This window comes from Lissotriton vulgaris, chromosome 9, assembly GCF_964263255.1.
Source record: "Lissotriton vulgaris chromosome 9, aLisVul1.2, whole genome shotgun sequence".
NCBI lineage: Eukaryota > Metazoa > Chordata > Amphibia > Caudata > Salamandridae > Lissotriton > Lissotriton vulgaris.
The window spans coordinates 71,698,107-71,719,735 of record NC_141697.1 but is presented as its reverse complement, the minus strand read 5'-3'; the positions used below and the strand labels follow the sequence as shown (position 1 = coordinate 71,719,735).

Sequence of the window (21,629 nt, the reverse complement as noted above, 5' to 3'; positions counted from 1 at the left end):
ACGAATATCACAGAGTACCATTTGGCTAATGAATTCCACTTTTAAAAATAACTAAACGTAAATCTGTAGGTAGGCAGCCACAAAAGTAACGCAGTATTCACATAATTTATAAAACTGGTATCTTCCCAAAATATGAACAGTGTTAATTTGTTGCTGTTAAAAAAAAATTTAGGAGCTCAATCGCGCGGTACAAGCCAGGTCAGTCAGACCCTTCATCAAATAACATCATTACTTAAACACTTTTACCAAAGAGAGAATGACTTTGGGGCTTGCTGGGACTTACCTCCACTGCATGTTTCACGCTTTTCCCCTTTGGGAAAAGTAGCCTGGCTGGGCAAGCTATTTCTAGAGCGAGTAACGCACTCGAGCTGAGATGCTCTACCCAAGAGACAAAGTTCATCTAACACCTCTCCCTCTTTGGCTTCTAAATCAGACTTTGAAGTGGTTAAAGGTTTTATGCTGTCTGGTGCTGCTAGTCTGTTTGGATCATTTAAGCAAGCTACAGTGCCACTGTCCAGGCTGAGAACTCTGGCGCGGCTCTTGGCACTGCTGGCACCAGAAGTCCTTCGGTTCAGTCGTTTCTTACCGACACCTTCGCATCCTAGATGGGATCGATGAGAGTGTTCAGAGTCGGGGGTGCAATCTTTTGTAATGTGATATTTGGTCTTTAAGGCATTGTACCGGCCCTCCGGGGACTGGCATGAGTGGGAAGTGGTACTGGAAGAGCTGTCACTACTGAATCTGTGAGCTGACTGCATACTTGAGGTCCTGCTCAAGTCACTTTGATCGCTGGAGTCTTCGTCATGGCAGAAACCAGCACTGTGGGGTTTCGCACCACCTATTCCTCGAAAGGAGACATATTCCCTATGCCGGCTCGAGTCAAAACTGCTTGCACGCTTTTTTCCTGTCCGCCTCCTGCATGATTTGTGTGCAGAGGCATTCCTGTGGATTAAGCTAGAGGATTTTGGTCGCACATCACCATCCTTCTGCTTCCCCCTGCCATCTTTAGGAGTTCTTGTCTCAGCCAACACTGGGGATTTGTCACCCAATACCTCCATTTTGTCACCAGACTGCCAGTCACTTTGAACTGTAAGCTCATTAGCATGTGGATTTTTGTTTGCTTCTTCCGATGCGGACGAACTGAGACCTTTTTGACTCAGCACTTCATCAGATGTATTAGCATCCTTGGGGTCTACTGAAATGCTTACCACAGCAGAAATGCTTATTTCTACAGTAGTCTTCTCGCTGCTAGTCCTTTTATCAGTAGCAGAACTGATGTCCTCCTCTTGATCACCGCAGCTCCCTTCTTGCTCCTCTTTTGGCAACTCCTCATGCAATGATAACATGCTCTCCACATGAGTAGAGCCTGTATGTTCGCTTTTGTAACTGCTGATCGTACTGATGGTGTCCCGATCAGTGCCACTGCAGTAACTCTCAGTGGATCCACTGCTCCTCGTGCTCAGGCTCCTCAAGCTGTCTACACTTTTGTCTGCTTTCAAAGGTTTGTTGGTTCCATTTCTTGACAACTGCTGGATGCTTCTGCTTTTGAGAAGTTCATCTAGCTGAAAAACGACAGACACACAAACGTTCTCGCCAACTGACTCTTTGGACCCAGACTGGTGCCTGGGGGCTTCCAGCTCACTCACAGGATCCAACCCTCGTCTTTGATGATAATGAGAAAAGTCACTGAGTGATGTGTCGGGAAAAGCTACAGCTGAGCTAGATGTTCTTGGCACACCTCGTGGCCGGTGGTCTTTCCTGTAGGAGTGCGAGTGTAATGGGACCACAGATGCCACTTCCGTGTCACAGGCATTAGACAAGGACTGCTCTACATGGTGGTGTTGGCTGTCAGGGAGACACACTTTATCGCTGAAATCTCTTGGCAGATCTGGACCCACGGAGGACAAGGAAGGTTGGATTGAGATGAAAGAGTCGTTGGAGACAAGACGGAAAAGCTTCTGATCTGCTGTCAAATCTGTTCACAAGCACAATAAAAAATGTTTTAAATCAGTAGAAGTCTGTGCACGACAATTAACTTTTTCTTACTCAAGCATAGAACCATTTTTACAGCAAGTCTGGCTAATGTGGTAATGTATTAGTTTGCTGATGTTCAACACTCCTGTATAAACAATAGAAAACACAGCATCTAAGTAGAATGTCTAAACAGTGTAATCTACGTTGGCTAGGTTAAGATAAGAATGAACGTCCAAGATGAACAGAACCAGCACATGCACCATCGGGAAATCATGTTTTCACTTGCCATGTGTTTCTGAACACAAACTGGGGGTTTGTTTAACTTTTCCTACAACTGAACTCAACCATTAAACACAAAAGCAAGAGTTTAGGAATCTGACTAACCATCTTTCACGCTTATCAATCCCTACCTTCACCCACTACTAACTGGCTACATGCTGTGACATTTGATGGAACCAGAGACTTGTCCCTGCTAACAGGGTTTGTGTGTGGCACAGCACTTGCGCGCAAGTAATCTATCGCCTAGGTTTGCTGAGCATATTTGAAGCTAGCCTGGGATATATACTAATGAAAGAACCACTTCTCTATGCATCTTTTTAGTTTTATCAATTTACATTATTTAACAACTTGATGGAGAAGTGTATGCCGGATGGAGACGTGTCTGCCCATTTAAGTACAAAGAATATTAGGTTTATTACCCTTGGGCACCCGCAAGATTCTGAACAATGCAAATACACTTCAATGACTATTGTATACTCTACAAAATAAATATAAGGGCTTGGAGAGCAGTGATAGTAAGCTTTATTTGTACATGTGCTATCGGCTTATCCATATTCTATTTTACAATTACCTTCTCCAAACCATGATCTGGACCTTTCAAGTAAGAGGCATGGCAAGATTAAAAATTAACCACAGTGCCATCTGTGCACCTGGATGTGTGCTCAGAAGTGACGGAGGAAAGGGAACTGCCATTTTAGAGGAACTAGGCAATGTAGATGGAAAACTGGATCCCCTAACCATTCTGCCCAATGGCTTACTGGTGCTTTTTAAAATATTTCACGTATATTTTCTAAGATAAAACACATTCAATTAGAAATATAATCTCAGCCAAAAACAGTTCAAAGTAGGAAAGCGTTCTAAAGAGTGCATTGTTTTGAGGCCAAGGCTCTACATTTCAAAGCATACGTTAGCAATCTGCATTCTATAATTTTTTTTTTCTTCACAACTCAATTTTATTGTTGACAGCCAAGTCAGTCCTGGTGCAACCAGGATTACCAGTGTTACGCAATAATTAACAGCGATGTTGATGCCAACATTTTCAATATTCAAATACGATTTGGAAATTAGGAATATCTGGACAAAAAACCTAATAACAAACAGCAGTGCCATATCCCCAATATAGAGTCTAAAGCATGAAGTTCCCAGCCACCTATACTTTGTATTCTTGACCATAATTAATATAATGTAAGTTGATTGCTATAACAAAAAATTAGGATCAGCTCCCGAGCCTAGTGTATTTAATTATTCTAGGATACAAGAGTCTAGACCAGTAGATTTCATTATTTGTGACTTTCTACCAAGTTGTGAACAGCACACTCTTTCAGATCAACCAGACTTACCGTGTTCTTCACTTCCTTCTTTATAGAGGCTGCAGCTCTGGGCAAGACTTAGACTGATATCATCTGAAGTCTTCGCCGTGTCTGTGTCTCCTATAGCCCAGAGTAAAAAAGCAATTAATGCAAAAGAAAGCTAAATAGAAAAAAAAACACTGGTTCACTCATTAAAAAAACTGCACACATCTTAGTTTTACTTGATTTTTAACCTGATTAAAGAAAAATGATGCACAATAGTTTAATGCAGACATAAACCACAGATATACACAAACAAAAATACTAGTTGGGTACAATTTATGGAGCAGAGCGAGTGGTTTGCACTCAGGAAGTGGGTTTGTAAACTATTAAACCACTCTGCACACTTACTTGGTCTGCTCATAAACCCACCCTGCCATCCACTCCTTTCCCTAACACCCTCCTCCTAAACGGGGTCTCTCATAATTACATATTTCTGTGACTGAAAATATATCACAATCTTAGTAATCTAGAAAACCGATATGAGATGGTGATGTGACTGGCATGTGTGCCTTTAGTACCAGGAAACTACCTTAACCTAAACCGATAGAGTGAAAATATTTTTTTCAGAAAGGTTTTATTGTTTTCATTAGAGCTGCATAAATTAGTGTAACGTACAAACATAGGCATTGAAAAATATGCACTAACATACAACAGCCCCTTATGTAGGAGGAGCCAGAGAGCGAGCATCAAGGTTTAGATTTAGTATTCCACCCAATTTCCTACATTAGAATTGTTTTTTTCTGCTTTCAGACTTCCAGCCACACCTCTCAAGGCAGTACCTTCAAAAGTTGTGGATACATCTGTATTCCAACCCGAAATATCAGGCGCGAATGCAAACTCATCTTAGCAATCCTATCTTTAGCCACTACCACAATCAATCAATTAATCAATCAAATCAATTGGGATTTGTAGAGCGCAGCTAATCACGCCCGAAGGGATCCAGGCGCTAGGTTCTTGGTGGGATCAGTCAAAAAGCAAGGTCTTGACGCCCTTTCTGAATCCTGGGAGAGAGGCCGATGTTCGGAGATGGAGGGGAAGGTTGTCCCAGGACTTGGCAGTGAAGTAGGAGAAGAAGCGTCTGCCACTGTAGCTTTGGAGGATGCAGGAGTGTGTGAGAGGTCACGGGAGGCGGGGCGCTGGTGTCTGGAGGACTGTTGGAAGTTCAGGCGGTGGTTGATGTATGCTGGTCCTTCGTTGTGGAGGACTCTGTAGGCGTGTATCAGCATCTTGAACTGGTAGCTTCTCTGGATGGGGTGCTAATGGAGGTTCCTGAGGTGAAAGGTGATGTGGGTCCATTTGGGGATGTTGAGAATGAGTCTGGCGCCGAGTTCTGTATCGTCTGGAGTCGCTTCAGGGTTGTTTGGTGATTCCTGCATAGAACTTGGTCAATTATCTTATACACTTGCCTTCTGCCCTTTGAAGGTGCCAATATATCCAAAATACACATCGCTGGTTCATGCAGGTCAGTAATTCCAGTCAGCATAATCCCTTAATTACAACTTGTTAGCAGAGGTTTTGAATTACTAGGCATGATCACATTATACATGATGGGTCGCGCTGAACGCAAGTAAAAAGGGATTAAGCAATTTACCTAATTTCTTATCCAAATTTTGCTGACAAAAATACATTCAACTGGAATGTTGATTCAGTAAGGAAAGATGGCGGCTCTTTTAAAAAAAATATATATATATTTTTTTAGAGTTTAATATAGCGCAAACTTGACTCGAAGATATCAGGTACCACAGCGCTTTACATGAGCACCAGTTGCATTACACAAGGACACTCATTTTTGTTAGGCACAGGGAGATTACGTGATTGTCCCAGAATCACAGGATGTTGAGCGTCATTGCTGAGACTCGAACTGGATTCCCCAGCTTCGAGGTCGACCGCTCTAGCCTTAAGGCTATATCCTCTCCCCAATCTTTGAGCTCTGACACTTCAATCTCATCTCCCAGCATGTTCCTGCTACCATCACACTCATTTTACTATTACCACATCCCCTACACCACGCCATAATGGGTCTATGTTTATGTTGCTTTCTCCAGGATGGTAGCAACTAAGTCTGTATCTGCTATAGCACTCTGAAACGGCATGCACGATGGCAGAGCACTTCTACCTGCACCCTTCACCTGGCTTTGCGCACCTGGCTTCGATGCCAAGCTTAAGCACGCTGGGGGCTGTTGAAGAACAAGGTGGGGAGCACAGGTTAACGCAAACAGACATTCCCTATCTGGTAAAGCGTTGGCAGCCATACGTATTGACGCTTACATTCTACGATTTTTATCGCAATGCACACCGTTGCTGCTTCATTAGGCATACTGGCCACTTGCTGCACTAGGACTAGTTACTTCTGATGTTTGCACATACAGTGTTTAATTGTAAGCCCAATCGTACATGTCGGACTTCTGTCAGTGCACACCTATGGCATTTTCCAAATACAAATAAACTTTGATTTTATCATGACTAAATTAGTAATACAAGGTTACCCTCCGGTGCCTAACCTACTGACCACACAATTAGCACTTATTGACCTAATGCTTACAATCTGCCCCAAACTCATACTCTCTGAATGGAAATCCCCATAATGCATATCCATACACACTTAGTGGGCATGGCTTACATATCTCAGAAGCGCTCAACTACAACTGCAATCACTCCAAGACAACAAAGTCCTTTCCACATATACAGGATAAGACTGATGCCTATATGAAGGTCAGCCTCGCCTTTACACCCCTATATACTAAGCTTTAAACAATCCTTCTTCACTCTTTATACCCACCATTCCACTGTGTTCTAACAATGCCTTCAGCCTACAATTGTACAACTTCTTTGCCGCAGATACAATAAATAGTTTCCCTGTACTACCTTCTCTTTTCTATTCAGCTCTCTCTACTCTACACCTATATCTATTCCCTTAATTCTTTTTCCTTTCAGGCTGAACCTCTGTACCCATTTACCAGATAGTTAATAGATAACGGTTAACAGTTAACTATACTCAGTTGTGTACTAATGTGCAATTTCGTAAGCAACAGAATTCACTCTGGACTGTGCTCATTGCTTTTACATGTGCTAAAATCACCTTGCATAACCACAACTGCACATCCAACTGTACCTACAATAGGCTTCAGTCCATCCGACCCAAGGTTTGCAAATCAGAAGATTTGCCTGCTTGTTTTTGATTTGTTTGGATGCTCTGCACTTTTCACCTCGCAACTGTCTCTCAAACTGGGAGATCTCGGTTTGCTGCCAGGGAGTGCACAAGAGGCATTTGTCTTTTCTGAACAGCTTAATTTACTATATGTAATACAGGATAGCTCTCCTTACAACTTGCATATGTAGTGCTCTTTTTGATGGTGTCTTTGGCGATTAGAAAAACGCGGTTGACTGGTTCATACAACTACTCTATCCTTGTTTATCTACAGATAAGGTTTTGGAATAGTCAAAGTCTTTAAAATATTAACTCTATGAAAGAACAGGATGGTGATTAAGAAGTCATTAGTGCACGGTACTTCAGTTCTGATGTGTGCACTGACTCAAACTGCAGTCTAATTAGCTGTGCTAATACCAGGTTCAGCTCCACAAAGGAGTTGGAGCTGAATTTGGTGACAAATACCTTTCCCACCCTTCTAGGAACATTTTAAACACTGGTATGGGAGGAAAATAAAATCCTGAAGATCCTAGTATAACTGCAACTAAGACGGATAGGTGTATCCATACAGAGATGCAAGAGAATTTTGAGTCAAGTAAATGCATAAAGTATTTGATGACTGTTGTATCACTTGTTAAGTCATTTAATAGGATGCCCTTTATCCACTAGTGTTTAAACCGGGTCTAAACTACACAGCACTTGTGTGTGGTGGGGTATCTTATCTCTCAAATATCCTCCAATCATCTGTTTAGTAGGCGTGCATGGCTACATTCTAGAACATTAGGAGTCCAGCTGCTGTGCGGATACTGGCTGGTCCTGAATAACACACACTTCCACTTTGCAAAGTTACGAGGTTTTGGGAAAACTTTCTTTATGTTTCCGTTTCCCATCTCTTTCAAGCATACATACCATGTGTGACAGACTCAGTGCAGGTCTATCATGGTCATATTGGTTTACCTGTATTTGTTGATCACTACTGTGATCTTTGGGAATGGTGGAAAGGCAGTTGCAAGTGTCGGGGACAGGTCTATAAAAGAATCCAACATTTGTCGAAGATTTTGACTACCGCTTCTTGAGCCTTATTCAGGAGCAAGCTCTCCTTAACTGGTTGGCTTCTTAGAGCTGCTCTTTTGAAAGATGTACTACTATGAAAGTTTTTCTGTTTTTTTTTTTAAACAAAAAAATCAGTTTCAACAACTACTTAACTATCTGCTCGAATATTATATTGTGTTACCCTGTTTGTACCTGCAACACCTTTCTCGTCACTTCAAGACGATATTTGGGCTTCAGGCACTGTCCTCAGTTTTAACACAATTATGTCTTAAACTGCTTCTCTGGTATCAATCAAATCAAATCAATGACCTTCTAAACCTGAGCCCCTTCATGTAGGATGCCTCAACGAAGGTAATCAATGTAGGATTGGTAGTTAGAAGTTCCTGCCTTGCTGTATCTTCCTTTTCTTCACCACTGCTGTACCCTGTACAATTTCTCAGTGAGAATCACAAGATCATCTCAGCTCCCTGTTGCCGGAGACCTTGGCTTGTGAGTCACTCCAGTATGGGTCTCATATGTAACGTGGCAAATGCTATTTGGGGAATACATGATGCCACTATTCCGAACATCTTTATCACAGTTTCACTGATAGATTGTGACATCTGGTAATGGACAGGTATAGGTCAGTGCCAAAAGTCTTGAATCCTGGCCTTGCTCGAGTCTAGCTCTGACCCCAAAAAGATCTCAGTCTTTGAAGGTTGTGGGGATTACTGTTCAATGTTAAGTGAGAACCCCAATGAGTAGGTTGACTTCATCTCCTGCTTGGTTTGCCACTGCTTGAATGAGCCTACCATCATCAGTTAGTCATCTATGTAGCAGTAAACATGTATCCCTGGTCTCCACAGGTGTGCTGCTACCACAGCTAGAACACTCTAAAACACTAAAACTTAGTATTGAAAGTGAGTTTTCCATTACAAACTTGATATATTTCATGTGAATTTCAAACATTTGAATATGGAAGTAGTTAGCTTACAGATCTACAATTGCGATGTTGCCTCCCTTCAGTAACATTGGAATTACTTGCTACAACACTGCCATTTTGAACGTTTGAGCGTTCACAAGCTTTATCAAGTACTCTAGGTCTTTTATCAGCCTTAATGTCAACACAGAGTCTGGGATTAAAAATGACAGAAAAAAAATTCCTGGTTGCACTTCTGCACTTTCTCCATTACCCACTTATTTAAAAGATCCTGCACTTCTTGAGTTAATGGTCTGGTGATGATCTGTCTTACACCTTTTCTTTTTTGGAGTGGGGGGTATTTTTAGGTCGAGCCTAGCACAGCGCCGATGCGCTGCTCTAGGAAAACGACCTCTTGGAATCTCTCTGGACACTCGTGCGTGTGAAAAGGCCTACAGATTGCGGCTACGAGCAGCAGCGCGCAGTGTGCCATCTGTTTTGTGTCAGATTTCACAAGAGCGAGCACGCACCACTCGTGGGACGCTGCCTCTCATTTCAATTTACGGCGCTTTCACTTTTGCCGCCACACTGCCGTGCTCGTTTTTCCAGGCTTCGCCCTCCCGCCCCTCTCCGTATTCCAGGTCTATTGTTATCCAGCTGAGCCCTCCCGTGCTGGTGTTATCTGGTAGGTGCGTGTGGTCTCCATATCTGCCCAGTAGACGCGGTCACGCTTGTTTTCCATGCTTCTTCCTCCCACCCCTCTCCGTATTCCAGGTCTATTGTTATCCAGCTAAGCCCTCCCGTGCTGGTGTTATCTGGTAGGTGCTCGCGGTCTCCATATCGGCCCAGGACAAATCCATCGCCCTCTGCTTTGCGCCTCTTTCCTTCTCACTGCAGCCCCTTGATCTCCCAGCAGTAAGGCCACCCAGGTAGGCTCCCTTCCCCCACGCAGGCCTCTGATCTCCGAGTAGCGTTGGGTGTGCCTCATCAGCCAGCCCTGTGATCTCCTTGTGAAACAACTTCCACAATTGTTCCTGCCTCCCTCCTCCATCCATGCCCTTCGTCTGGCTTGTTTTTTCCTTCCTTTAAAATGGGGTCGGTTTCTTTCTGGGAAGACATGCAGCAGCTTGTTTGAAGTGCGGTGCAGCCATTTCACAACTTCTGTGCTAATTACAGCATGAGAGCTGGCCTGTGTGACCACTAAATGTATTTGCCTTGATAACAAGTGTCATTTTTTGCAGTTCAGCTGCTGCTGCGGCTTCTACGTTGCTTCGTGTTCGTGAGAGTCCCTTCATATTTGCAAAATGGAAGAAGATGAGGTGTGTATTGTAAGTAGAAAGTAAACAAGAGGGTGGCATTTGGAAACGCCTGGCGATCATGGGGCATTGTTGTCGATGCAGGCAGTACACAGGCATTGTGTTTGCCTCAAGGGACAGCAAGAGGGTGCGTGTCATTCAGGTGATAGAATTCATGCACCGCATTCTCCCGTGTCAATCATTCGGTCAATCACTCTCAGCCCAGCCTTCTACTGGACTGCACTTGACCCCTCTGTTTCAAGACGGCAGCTGTGTGTGCTGGAAGCACCATGCAAAGTTGGTTGGGCATGCTGGCCAACTCTGGGTTAAGTCGAGCGAGTTTTGTGTTTTTGTTTTAAAGGCAAAGATGCAGAATGAACGGTAGGTTCTTAGAGGTGTATGTCAAGCAGGATGATGGGTTCTTTTTAGGCTTGGGTCACGTGTGCTTCCCAAACCCCTGACCAATCAGGGGTGCGCTGACTAAGTCGTGCTAACCCCACAGCAGCCTGTGTTCACCCCATGCAACAATTATCCCAGTTATACAACAACCTCTTATCACAACTTTGGCATGCTCCCAAGTAATTTTACACTTGCTTCCTTCCATTGTGAATGTTCCTAAAATGGATCCGGTTAACCCTCCTCCGTATGGTAATAAACATAAAAAGACACCTCGTGTGAGTAGTGTCAAATATAAGATTTTCCGAAATAAAGATGCTTTCGTCCAACTGTTGGTTCTCCTCGTTGGCAACATGTGCATATTACACATTCTTTTGCATGTAACGAATTTCAGTGACACACATGTATTCTTTTTGGGAGGTATTGTAAGGGACCTAGCTACCAGCTAAGCTGTGAAATGTGCTTTTAAAAGGGGGTTAAAACAAAAACAAAAAACACTGCACTACATACAGCCCGCAAAATACCTTTAGTTTGGAAGCGTTTTTGTCATTGTAATTTTTATCTTAAACATTTTTGCACATTTTGTATCTATACTGTGTGTAATGCAAATTTAAAGTAATGGCCTACATGTTTACAGTGCTTTCTGTCACAGACTGGGGCCCTGTAGCACTAAATATACACAAGCCACTATTCTCCACTGCACCACCCAGGCTTTGGTGCGGTGCCTTAACTAGCCTCTTCGCTTCTGATGACGAGCTCAGCTCGTCATCAGCCACGGTGGTCCTGTGCTGAGGACGAGCTCAGCTCGTCATGTAATGCAGCTTTTTCAAATTTGCCACACACAGCGGGAAAAGCCCTCGCAGCGATGCGGCTAATAAAGGTTTCATAATGTACAATAGTGCATTTCCCACTGATTCACTATGAATTTTCATTTAAGCTGTGTTTTATTTGATACGTAGTTACGGGAAGGTGAAAGACACAGATGGGAGGAGGGAAGTTAGGCTGTATGTATTGCTGTATTATAGTCTAAATGCTTATACGGTCCCAAAGGCGAGACCTATTGGCTAAGCCAATGCTTGTTCCGATTGGATGCAATAGCGGCATGTTATATTCATTACCTATTTGATAAAGGCAATCTTTCACCATTCCTGAACTTGTGAGAGTTATTTATTTGAGGAGCCACATCTGCTTGAGGAATCATGCGTCTCTTGACATGAAACTATGTTGCTGTTGTTGGAATACTGGACGTCCTAGAGGTCTTCAGTTGCTTGGTGCACCTCTGAAAGAATCATTCGCCTGCAGCACTTCATTGTGGTTTTATTGTCACTTTTCATTCCTTGGAAGGGGTCATTCAACAATGGTCCAAAGAGATTCTGTCATGCAAAGGGTATATGGCCTCCCCCTTAGTATTCTGGTCATACATAGCTGTCTACTAGCTGTATGAGCAGCACGCAGAGGGGATGTTAGACATGTTAGTAATGATCTTCCCCTCTTGAATCACCGTCTATGTCTGATTTTTGTTCTGTTCTGGCAAGACTTGCATAAACTCCTCAATCTTATTAACTGTTGGTGGTCCTATCTGCTGAGTAAGGCATTTCAGTTGGCAATACGCCATTGTCTGGCTGCTGCTATTTACCTTCTGGTTCTAACTTCCACCCATTTGCTATACCTCTCTGCCACTAGTCCCATGTATGAAGGTGCAATAGCACTCTTTTGAGCTGTGCACAGCTAAGGAGTCAGTTGGCCTTTTGTTTTTTTAAATCAGTTGGCCTACTGTTTTTTTTTTAAATCATTGCTTGAAGCTTTGTTTCCATAGTGTGATTGCCTTATCAGAAGCTGGGTCTCTAAAAACGCCCCTTCCTTAGTTAAGGATGTTGGTAACAAAGGCTTGAACCAATTTCTATTTTGCAGTGGGAACAGTCTCCAGTAAGGTGTAAACTTCAACTTGTTCATCTTCTAGATGCTCTCAGTTGGTGTCTTCTGCCCTCTCCACTACTGTGTGATGTTATGCCGTTTTATAGAGCGCACAGCTGCCCCAGCAAAGGGGAGTCCCAGCACTGATAGCAGAAAACTGCCAAACTATAGACAGAAAGAGCAGCCTACAGTGGAGGGAAGAGGTAAATTTTGATTGCCTTACAGAATGTCAGGTAATTGTTCATGCTGCGACTACAGATAGGAAGCACGTTCCAGAGTTTGGCTGCCAAAATACGGAAGGAACGTCCAGCGGCGCAAACCCTCCTCACCCGAGGAACCACCACCAGATGCTGCCCCATTGACCGAAGTTGATGGGAGGGAGTATAAGGTATAAGCAGGTTGGCCAAAATGCCTAGAGAGGAGACAATTAGCATTTTGAAAGACATGCAGAGGACCTTAAACTCTATACGTTTGGCCACAGGCAGCCAATGTAGCCAACGGATAGCACTAGTAGTAGGGCACGTCCTGGACAGGCCCAGATGAGTTCTCGCCACAGTGTTTATAACCCTTTGTAGTCTCAGGGTTTCTGCCTTATTAGATCCCAAGTAAAGTGAACTGGCATAATCCAGTCTAGATAGACTAGAGGCCTGAACAATAACCTGCCTAATAGACGGGTTAAAAAACCCTAGCAGTGGCCCTCGTGGTATGCCAAAGCAGGTCCCCGACACTTTCTTGGTTTGCGTCTGGAAGCTAAGGGCAAATGTAATGAGGGAGCATTTGCTGGTGAAGGTTTTGATTCCTCCTCCAGTAAGTCTGTCTGCAGATAGGTAGTTTTGGGGGGGGAGTGGGGGCGGGTTGCTAACAGTATGCTCCCCGGTACACTAATAGGGAACACAACAGCTGGGATGCAAACGGGGGGGGGGGGTGGTTAGTAGTTGGGGTAGGTTTTTCTTTAGGACTAAGAAATGTATAATGACTCGACTTTCGGTATGTGGCTCACTGGGCCTGCCACGATGATTGTACATGCATGTAAATATGTTTTTGTCTAGGATACTCGAGACTCTTATAATGCCTTGTACCTAATCATGAGACCTGTGGTTCCTGCGTAACATGCTAACTGATTGCCGCCGGGCCCCCGGGATACCGGCTAAATGGCTGTGTAAAATGTGACCACATTGTGCATATAGTCCGTATACCACCAGATGCCTGCACCAGCGCTATGCGCTACATAGCCTGTATACCGCTTTGTGAATGAATAAAGGTTTTTGAAAATTTAAGTCTGTCTGCAGATGCTGCCAAATAGAACATCATACCCGTTTGAGACTTCTTCTACTGGCGGTTGGTAAGCGTCCTCATGTTGCAGTTCCTCTTGTGCTTTCAGAGTTGCCAGAGGAGCGTCCTTCTCTAGATGTATGGCTATCTCTTCACTGGACCTCTTAGAAGGTATTGGATAGGATTTCTCAGCCTGAGACAGCGCCTTTTGCTCTCTGCTTCGAGAGTATGTTCAGTCCGTTTAATGTAGATTGTTAAATCTTTTCTTTTTAAAAGGTGCCACCATATCTCTTTCCATTTCAGAGCCAAAACGGAGAGTGAAGGATTGTCCCTAGCAGTGTTTTTGGTTTCTAATGTAGTGAAGCTCTTTGGTACCAGTTGGAATGCTTCAAAGTCTCCAGTTGTTTGTCTTATCAGATTTTCTCGGCTCAGAAACAGTACAACCATGATACATTGTCGGTGCATGCTTTTTCATGGTCGCCAAAGCCTTTCAGAACATTTGAATCACTAATGTTGGATCCTTTCTGCTCTGCCTGGTCTTCTCACATCATCTCATGCTACTCTTCATCTGTTAAATAAATAAAGGTCTTTCAAAAGATAGCCATTTGGCCAGCAACATCAGGCAAGGAACCCAGCACTGTTTCTCCCTCACCTTCAAGGTTTTCGGTAGGAAAACCTCACACCCAGACATTAGACCTTCAGAATGTCAAGATTGGAAACGTATTGAGTGTCCTTCTATGCCAATTCGCAATGGCAATTTGGACAGAATCTGAAAGCTTGTCACCTTTCTTTTTTATGCGGATCCCTCATCTATTCTGCATTTTTCTCGCCACCTTTAAAATTCATTAGCTATCTTAGTCTGTCTTCCAAATCTTAGTGCTGCGCTCCACATCTTCTTTTGATGACCCTCAGCTCCCAATGCTGCCCCTGAACTGAAAAAATATCTAGAGATGGAGACCATGTATTAAGCCATTGTGGGCTTATATTTAATGTCAACGTTTGTCAGCATGGCTCCTCCTCTGATAGATGCCCAAAAGAAAAGAAGAAAAAACTGAAGTTTCCAGACCCAACCACTAGACAGCCGAATACTGAACAGAGCATGAATCCAGAAGCGAATAATGCTGTAAAATTAAGTGATCACCACATGGTTACATGTCATGAATGTCAACCACCTCGAGGTGGGTGATTTGATGCAGTTCTATTTGAATTCCAGAATAATAATTCTATAGATATGGGTGTCCCAATCCACACCAATTATAGTATTGACTGTACAGTGGAGGTTGATTTATGATGATGGTACTCATAAGGCTGCATGCACATACACTACTCTTCCAGTCGATAAGCAAGTTTTCGGTTTTTATAATTAGTCTGTGCCAGTCAACATCTTGTGTCAACGCTTAAAAAAGAAAAAAGACAACTGCAAATTACTGACAGGTGGTTGTACAATCTTCTCACTTTTCAATGCCATTCATTGGGGGCAATGATCAGTTTTCCTACTTCAATACCATGCACTGTTGTACGAAAGTCAGCAACTTAACTTTAGCCTTCTCTTAGCATAGAATGTAATATTTCTACAGCTTGAGAAGCACAACAGGTAAAAAAAATGTTAATTAAATGTGATGAAAGTAGGACAACTTGTCAAACACCTAATAATATCAGAATACAGAATCTGTCAAAAGGAAGACAATGAACATGCCTGGTCTTACCTTTCGCTATTTCTGCAACTTCTCCAATACAGGATAACACACTCTAAAAAAGAGAGCATACGAAAAATAAGAATAAAATATTCTGACCAGCTGAATGCACAAGATCTGCAAACCATGCAAATGAATGGTCTCAATGAACAAGTTACTTACCTTTGGTAACAATATATCTGTAAGAAACATTAGTAGTGATAAGATTTCTTACCTTAGAATTACCCCCAGGCGTCAGACTAGATCTGGAAAGTGTTCGTCAGCAGTACCGCTGCGCATCGGAAAGTGGCGTCGTGCGGCTCCTCGTCCATGGTTGGTATCGTGGTCGCCGAGATGACGTCGCAACAGCTACTTAGACGCTGCCCTTAGGCACGGACGTCAGTTCTGTACATGATTTTCCGCGCCAGAAACGCAGAGCCATGCAAGATGTTGACCACTGGTGACTTGAAACTAGGGCCGTGAAAGGGATGACGTTAACCCTAGAAACCAGTTCGAAGAAAGGAGAGGATGGTTGGGGCGGTAAGGAATCCATCACTACTCATTTTTCTTACAGATATATTGTTACAAAAGGTAAGTAACTTGTTCATCTGAAAAAAAACACAGTGATAGATTCCTTACCTTAGAATAGATACCCCAGCAATACCAACCCAGGTGGTGGGTCTGCGAACCAAGATCACAACAGGAAGTCGCGAAGAACAGAAGGCCCAAAGAAGCTGTCTCTCCGGACTTGGCTGTCTAGGCAATAGTGCTTAGTAAAAGTGTGCAGCAAGGCCCACGTAGCCGCCTGACAGATGTCTTGCAGGGAGACACCACGTCCCAATGCTGTAGTGGCTGTTGCCCTGGTAGAATGGGCACGCAGCCCCAACGGAGCTTCCTTTTAGCCAGAGGATAACCGGATTTAATACACAAGACGACTCATCGGGAGATATTCCGCTTGTTTACGTCCCAACCTTTCTTGGCACCAACGTAGCCAACAAAGAGCTAGTCATCCACCGGAACTGTTGTGTGCACTTCAAGTAAAACGAAAGAGCACGTTTTGGGTCCAGGCGGTGGAGCCTCTCTTCCTCTCTAGAAGGAGGCGGAAAGAAGGTGGGCAAAGTGATGGTCTACCCGATGTGAAAGGCAGTGACAACCTTTGGCAGAAAGGATGGACGTGTTCTGAGCACAACTTTTTCCAGATGGACAGATGGAAAGGAAGGTTTACAAGAAAGAGCCTGGGGCTCACTCACTCTCCTGGCATAGGTGATGGCAACTAGGAAAGCAGTCTACAAAGTCAGTAGACGAAGAGGACAGTTGTGAAGAGGCTCAAAGGGAGCGCACATTAAATATGTAAGAACGAGATTCAAGTCCCACTGTGGCATTACAATAGGAATAGGAGGTAAAAGATGAGTAATGCCTTTAAGGAATCTATTTACAACAGGGGACTTGAAAAGAGAGGGCTGATCAGGGAGACTGAGAAAGTCCGAAATAGCAGAAAGATAGCCCTTGATAGTGCCTAGAGCAGAGCCCTGCTGGGCCAAAGAAAGAAGGAACAGAAGAACTTCTGAAAGAGGAGCAGAAAGGGGATCCACAGCCTTTGCTGTGCACCATGCCACAAATTTGTTCCACCTGCAGGTGTATGCCAACTTAGTGGAGGGACGCCAGAATGACATCACAGACTTCAGTAGGCAATCTCCATGCAAAAAGGTGGAGACTGGACTGGTTCGGGTGGAGGACCGTCCCCTGCTGCTGCGACAGAAGATCCTCCCGAAGAGGCAGTCGGATTTTGGGGATCAATGGTCATACTGAGTAGCTCGGGATACCAAACTCTTCAAACCCAGTCCGGAGCCACAAGAATGACTTGGGCCCGGTCGCGCCTGATCTTCAGCACTCTCGGCAGAAGTGGTATAGGCAGAAAGGTGAACAACAGACCGCAACTCCACTCGCGACGAAAAGTGTTGCGTAGGAGTGCCGCCTTGGAAATTCCAACACACAGAACTGCTAACATTGCGCCTTCTCTTCGCTGGCGAATAGATCTAACCAAGGCTCTCCCCACTGTTGAAGGAGACCTTGCGCCATGTCCGAGTGAAGACACCATTCGTGATCAATCATGCAACTGCGGCTGAGTTTGTCCGCCTTGGCGTTCAGTGAACCTGCCAGGTGTTGAACCACCAGGGAAATGCCATGTCCAGAGGCGCAGAGCCTCCCGACATAGGGTCCACAACCCCACCCCGCCGTGTTTGTTGTAGTACCACATGGCGGTGGTGTTGTCTGTTAACACCTGCACTACTCTCCCCTTCACAGAGGGAAGGAATGCCTTCAGACCAAGTCAGATCGCCCGAAGCTCCAGAAGGTTGATATGGAGCCTGGGCTCCGCCGGAGACAAGAGTCCTCTGATTTCCGCCTCTCCCATGTGGTCCCACCATCCCAGAAGGGACGCATCAGTCACCACTGTGTGCTCCAGTTGGGGAAGGGAGAGGGATCTGCCATTGACCCAATGCTGGTTCGTGAGCCACCACTGCAGCTGTTGAGTAGTGCCCTCCGAGATCTGGATGAACTCTGATAGGTACCCTTGATGCTGCGCCCACTAGAACTTCAGGTCCCACTGCAGAGCATGCATATGTCATCTAGAATGATTGGTCAGCGGGATGCAGGCGGCCATTAGGCCCAGCAGCCTCAAGGTCATCGTGACTGAAACCCAGGATAGAGGCCGAAAGATCGGAATCATAGCCTGAATATCCTGGACTCGCCGATCGGGAGGATAGGCCCGAAACAGCACTGTATCCAGAACCGCTCTGATGAAGAGGAGCTTCTGAGAGGGAATCAGGTGCGACTTCGGCACATTGGAAGAACCCAGCAAATGCAGGAGGTCGGCAATAGTCTGGAGGTGGGAGACGACAGACTGGGGCGAGCCCAACTTCAACAGCCAGTCGTCGAGATAGGGGAAAGACTGGAACCCCTGATCTGCGCAAATGAGCTGCGACCACCGCCATCACTTACGTGGGCACCCGAGGGGTGCTGGTAAGGCCAAAGTGGAGCACGGTAAACTGAAAATGCTTGTGGCTTACCGTGAACCGCAGGAAACGCCAGTTGGCTGGCAGGAGGGGAATGTGGAAATATGCAGTCTGCAAATCCAGCGCTACCATCCAGTCTCCAGGTTCAAGAGCAGACAAGACCTGAGCCAGAGTTAGCATCCTGAAGTTCTCGTTCCGGAGGAAGCGATTGACGTCCCTAAGGTCCAACATAGGACGCAGGCCCTTGTCCTTTTTGGGCACCAGAAAGTAGTGGGAATAACAACCATGTACTACTTCTGGCACAGGAACGCGCTCGATGGCCCCCTTGGCCAAGAGGGCCACGACATCCTGCTGAGGAAGTGTCAAGTGATCCCCCGACAGGCAGTGGTACTGGGGTGGCATGGCTGGAGGGGTAGTCTCGAACGGGAGGGAGTAGCCCCTTCGGACTATCTGTAAAACCCACCTGTCTGAAGTGATAGTGCACCAGTGGGGGAGATGATGGCGAATCCTGCGCCCACTGGGAGGACTAGGAAGGTTTTGGGGCAGTGGTGGCCGGTGTGGAAGTGGACTGACCCACCCGATGGCCCCCCTGAGCCGCCTCTGCGGGTCCCACATCCACACGGAGACTGCTGCTGCCGCGGCCTGTGGCTCTAAAGCAAACGTGCTGGGGAGCCCCGTCCGTGACCACGAAAGGAGCGAAATCAGAAGGTGGAGGAGGGCGAGTGGCTGAAAGGCCCAAGGACTTGGCTGTAGCCCGCGATTCCTTAAAACGCTCCAACGCACTATCTGCTTTGTTGCCAAAAAGGCAAATGCCATCAAAGGGCATGTCCATCAGGCTGTTCTGGACATCCCCTGAGAAGCCAGCAGTCCTCTGCCAGGCATGGCGGCAGAGCGCCACTGTCGTGGAACTCTGTCTGCCAGCGAGTCGGCGGTGTCAAGGCCATCGTATTGTGAACTTGGCTGCATCTCTCCCCTCAGCAATAGCCTTCGAGAGCACTGTCCGTGGGGGCCCTACGGCGCCAGGGCCGGAGCCTACAGCAATGCCGAGCCGCAGACAGTGAATGGCTAGGGCCCTCAGTCGGACCCGCGGGGCCCAAAGGTGCACCGGCGGGACCGGACAGCCCAACGGCCCAAAGAGGCAGGCCATGGCTGACAGAAATTTCTGCAACTGGGCCGTAGTCGCCGACGGACCCGGAAAGGGCGGGTAGGCTAACGGGGACACCTTTGGCTCCGTCGGAACCACAGGGGAGGCACCACCCGCACCCTCAGCCGCGGCGGATGAGGGGCAGTCGTTGAGCAATGATGCTTCTTCGACTTCTTGTGCTTCGTCTTACCTGACCCCAAATGCGAACACTTCGATCCTGAAGAATGATGGTGATGGCTCCGCGACCAGTCCCTCGACCTCAAACAGGACAGAGACCTAGAGCGGCGCGTAGCAGTCTGCCCGGCTTCAAGCAACTTTCGGGACCAATCCCGCAAAGTCTTCGGCACCATGGCCCGGCAGTCGGGCCCGACTTGGGGTCGTGGTCGCGCCTCAGGCAGTAGAGACACACGCGGTGCAGGTCCGTCACCGACATCATCCGATGACAGTTCCCGCAAAACTTGAAACCGGGCATCCCTACGACACCAGGAGTCAATCGACTCGAAAAAATCGAGACAAAAAGCCTAAAAAAACTCAGACGGTCCGCCATCTGGTTGTCTTTGCCTGGGAGATGTTCCGCCATGAGGAAGATGTTCCTCTGAATGGCCCACTTCCACATGCTCTGGGCTAGGTGAGATAGCTGCGGGGAGTGTGTGCCTCCCTGTTTCTGGATGTAATACATGGCAGTCATGTTGTCCGTCCGGATCAACACGACCTTGTTGCACAGGTGCAACTTGAACGCTTTCAGTGCCATGAAGATTGCCATCAGCTCCAAAAGATTGATATGCATCTTTTGCTGCTGCGCGGTCCATAGTCCTTGCACAGTGTAATGGAGGACATGCGCTCCCCAACCCTGGAGAGATGCGTCCGTTGTCAGCACTATCTGTGGGACAGTTTCTTGGAACGGTCGTCCCCTGCAAAGGTTTCGTGGATTCCACCAATGCAGAGAGTTGTATGCACGACCGGTTACCAACACTAGGTCTTTCAGATGCCCATGAGCCTGGTTCCACTGTCGTGCTAAGCATTCTTGAAGTGGATGCATGTGCAGCCTCACGTGCGGGACTATAAATATGCAGGGGGTCATCATACCGATCAGCTGCATGAATACCTGCGCTGGGAGCGATTGTTGAGGCCTAAACTTCTGAATGAGCAGCTGCATGCTGTTGACTCTGGCAGAATTTGGCTGCGCCGTTGCCGTCAGAGTGTTTAATGTCGCCCCTAGGTACTGCTGCACATGGGTGGGCTGAAGGTGCGACTTTGCATAGTTTAGTGAGAACCCCAGACTGTGAAGGAGGTGAATTGTACGTGACATGTGGCTGGCACACTGCTGGGCTGACTTTGCCTGAACAAGCCAGTCGTCCAGGTAGGGATATACATGAATGTGTTGTCTCCGAAGGTGCGCAGCCACAGTCGCTAAGCACTTGGTGAACACTCTGGGGGCAGTGGTGACCCCGAAAGGCAGGACCTTGAATTGGTAATGCTGATTGTTGATGGTGAATCTGAGATTTCTTGTGACTTGGGTGAATGGGAATGTGGAAATATGCATCCTTGAGGTCTAGGGTCGCTAGGAAGTCGCCCTGACCGAGCAATGGCAGGACCTGCTGTAAGGTTAACATATGAAAGTGTTCTGACAGTATGTATTGGTTGAGGGGTCTGAGGTCTAGAATGGGCCGCAGGGAACCGTCCTTTATTGGGATTAAGTAGTAAGAGAGTAAACTCCTGTACCTCGTTATTCTGCAGGCACGAGCTCTATTGCCCCTTTTTGCAGCATGGAGAGTACTTCTTGCTGCAATAAGTGCATGTGCTCTGCGGACATAGGACGGTGCCTTGGGGGTAGGTTGGGGGGTGGAGATTAGTTCTAGATTAGTTCTTGGATAAGTTGTCTCACCCACCTGTCCGTGGTAATGCCTTCCCAGACCGGCAGGAACTGCTGGAGTCTTCCCCCAACAGGTGTTAAATGGTCGGGGGCAGTGACAAGGCGTCACTGTCTGTTGGGAGCGGAGGATCTGGCATTGTTATTACCACGTCCTCTGCCCTTGGCGCTGTTCTCACGATATCCACCCCTGGTATTCTTTGTGTAGGTGCTTTGCGTGCTCCCTTTGCTGTACTGGGCTTGCTGTAAAGCTTGTCCTCTAGAGGCTCCCCTATTACTGGAGCGACGGAATGAACTGCCCCGAAACTGCTGTGACTGCAGAGCCCCCATGGATTTTGCTGTCTTAG

General features: G+C 46.2%; 1 protein-coding gene across 3 annotated transcripts in view; it reads right to left on the bottom strand.

Moving 5' to 3' along the window:
* PCNX1 (pecanex 1) overlaps positions 1–21,629 on the bottom strand; it is a 580,339-nt gene that overhangs the window by 452,190 nt on the left and 106,520 nt on the right. For all 3 annotated transcript variants that reach the window (XM_086937052.1, XM_086937051.1, XM_086937053.1), the window contains exons 4-6: positions 15,288–15,330; positions 3,594–3,683; positions 284–1,975 (exon numbers count right to left, since the gene is read on the bottom strand). In XM_086937052.1, coding sequence (XP_086793178.1) covers positions 284–1,975; positions 3,594–3,683; positions 15,288–15,330 — 1,825 coding nt within the window. The remainder of the gene's footprint in view (positions 1–283; positions 1,976–3,593; positions 3,684–15,287; positions 15,331–21,629) is intronic.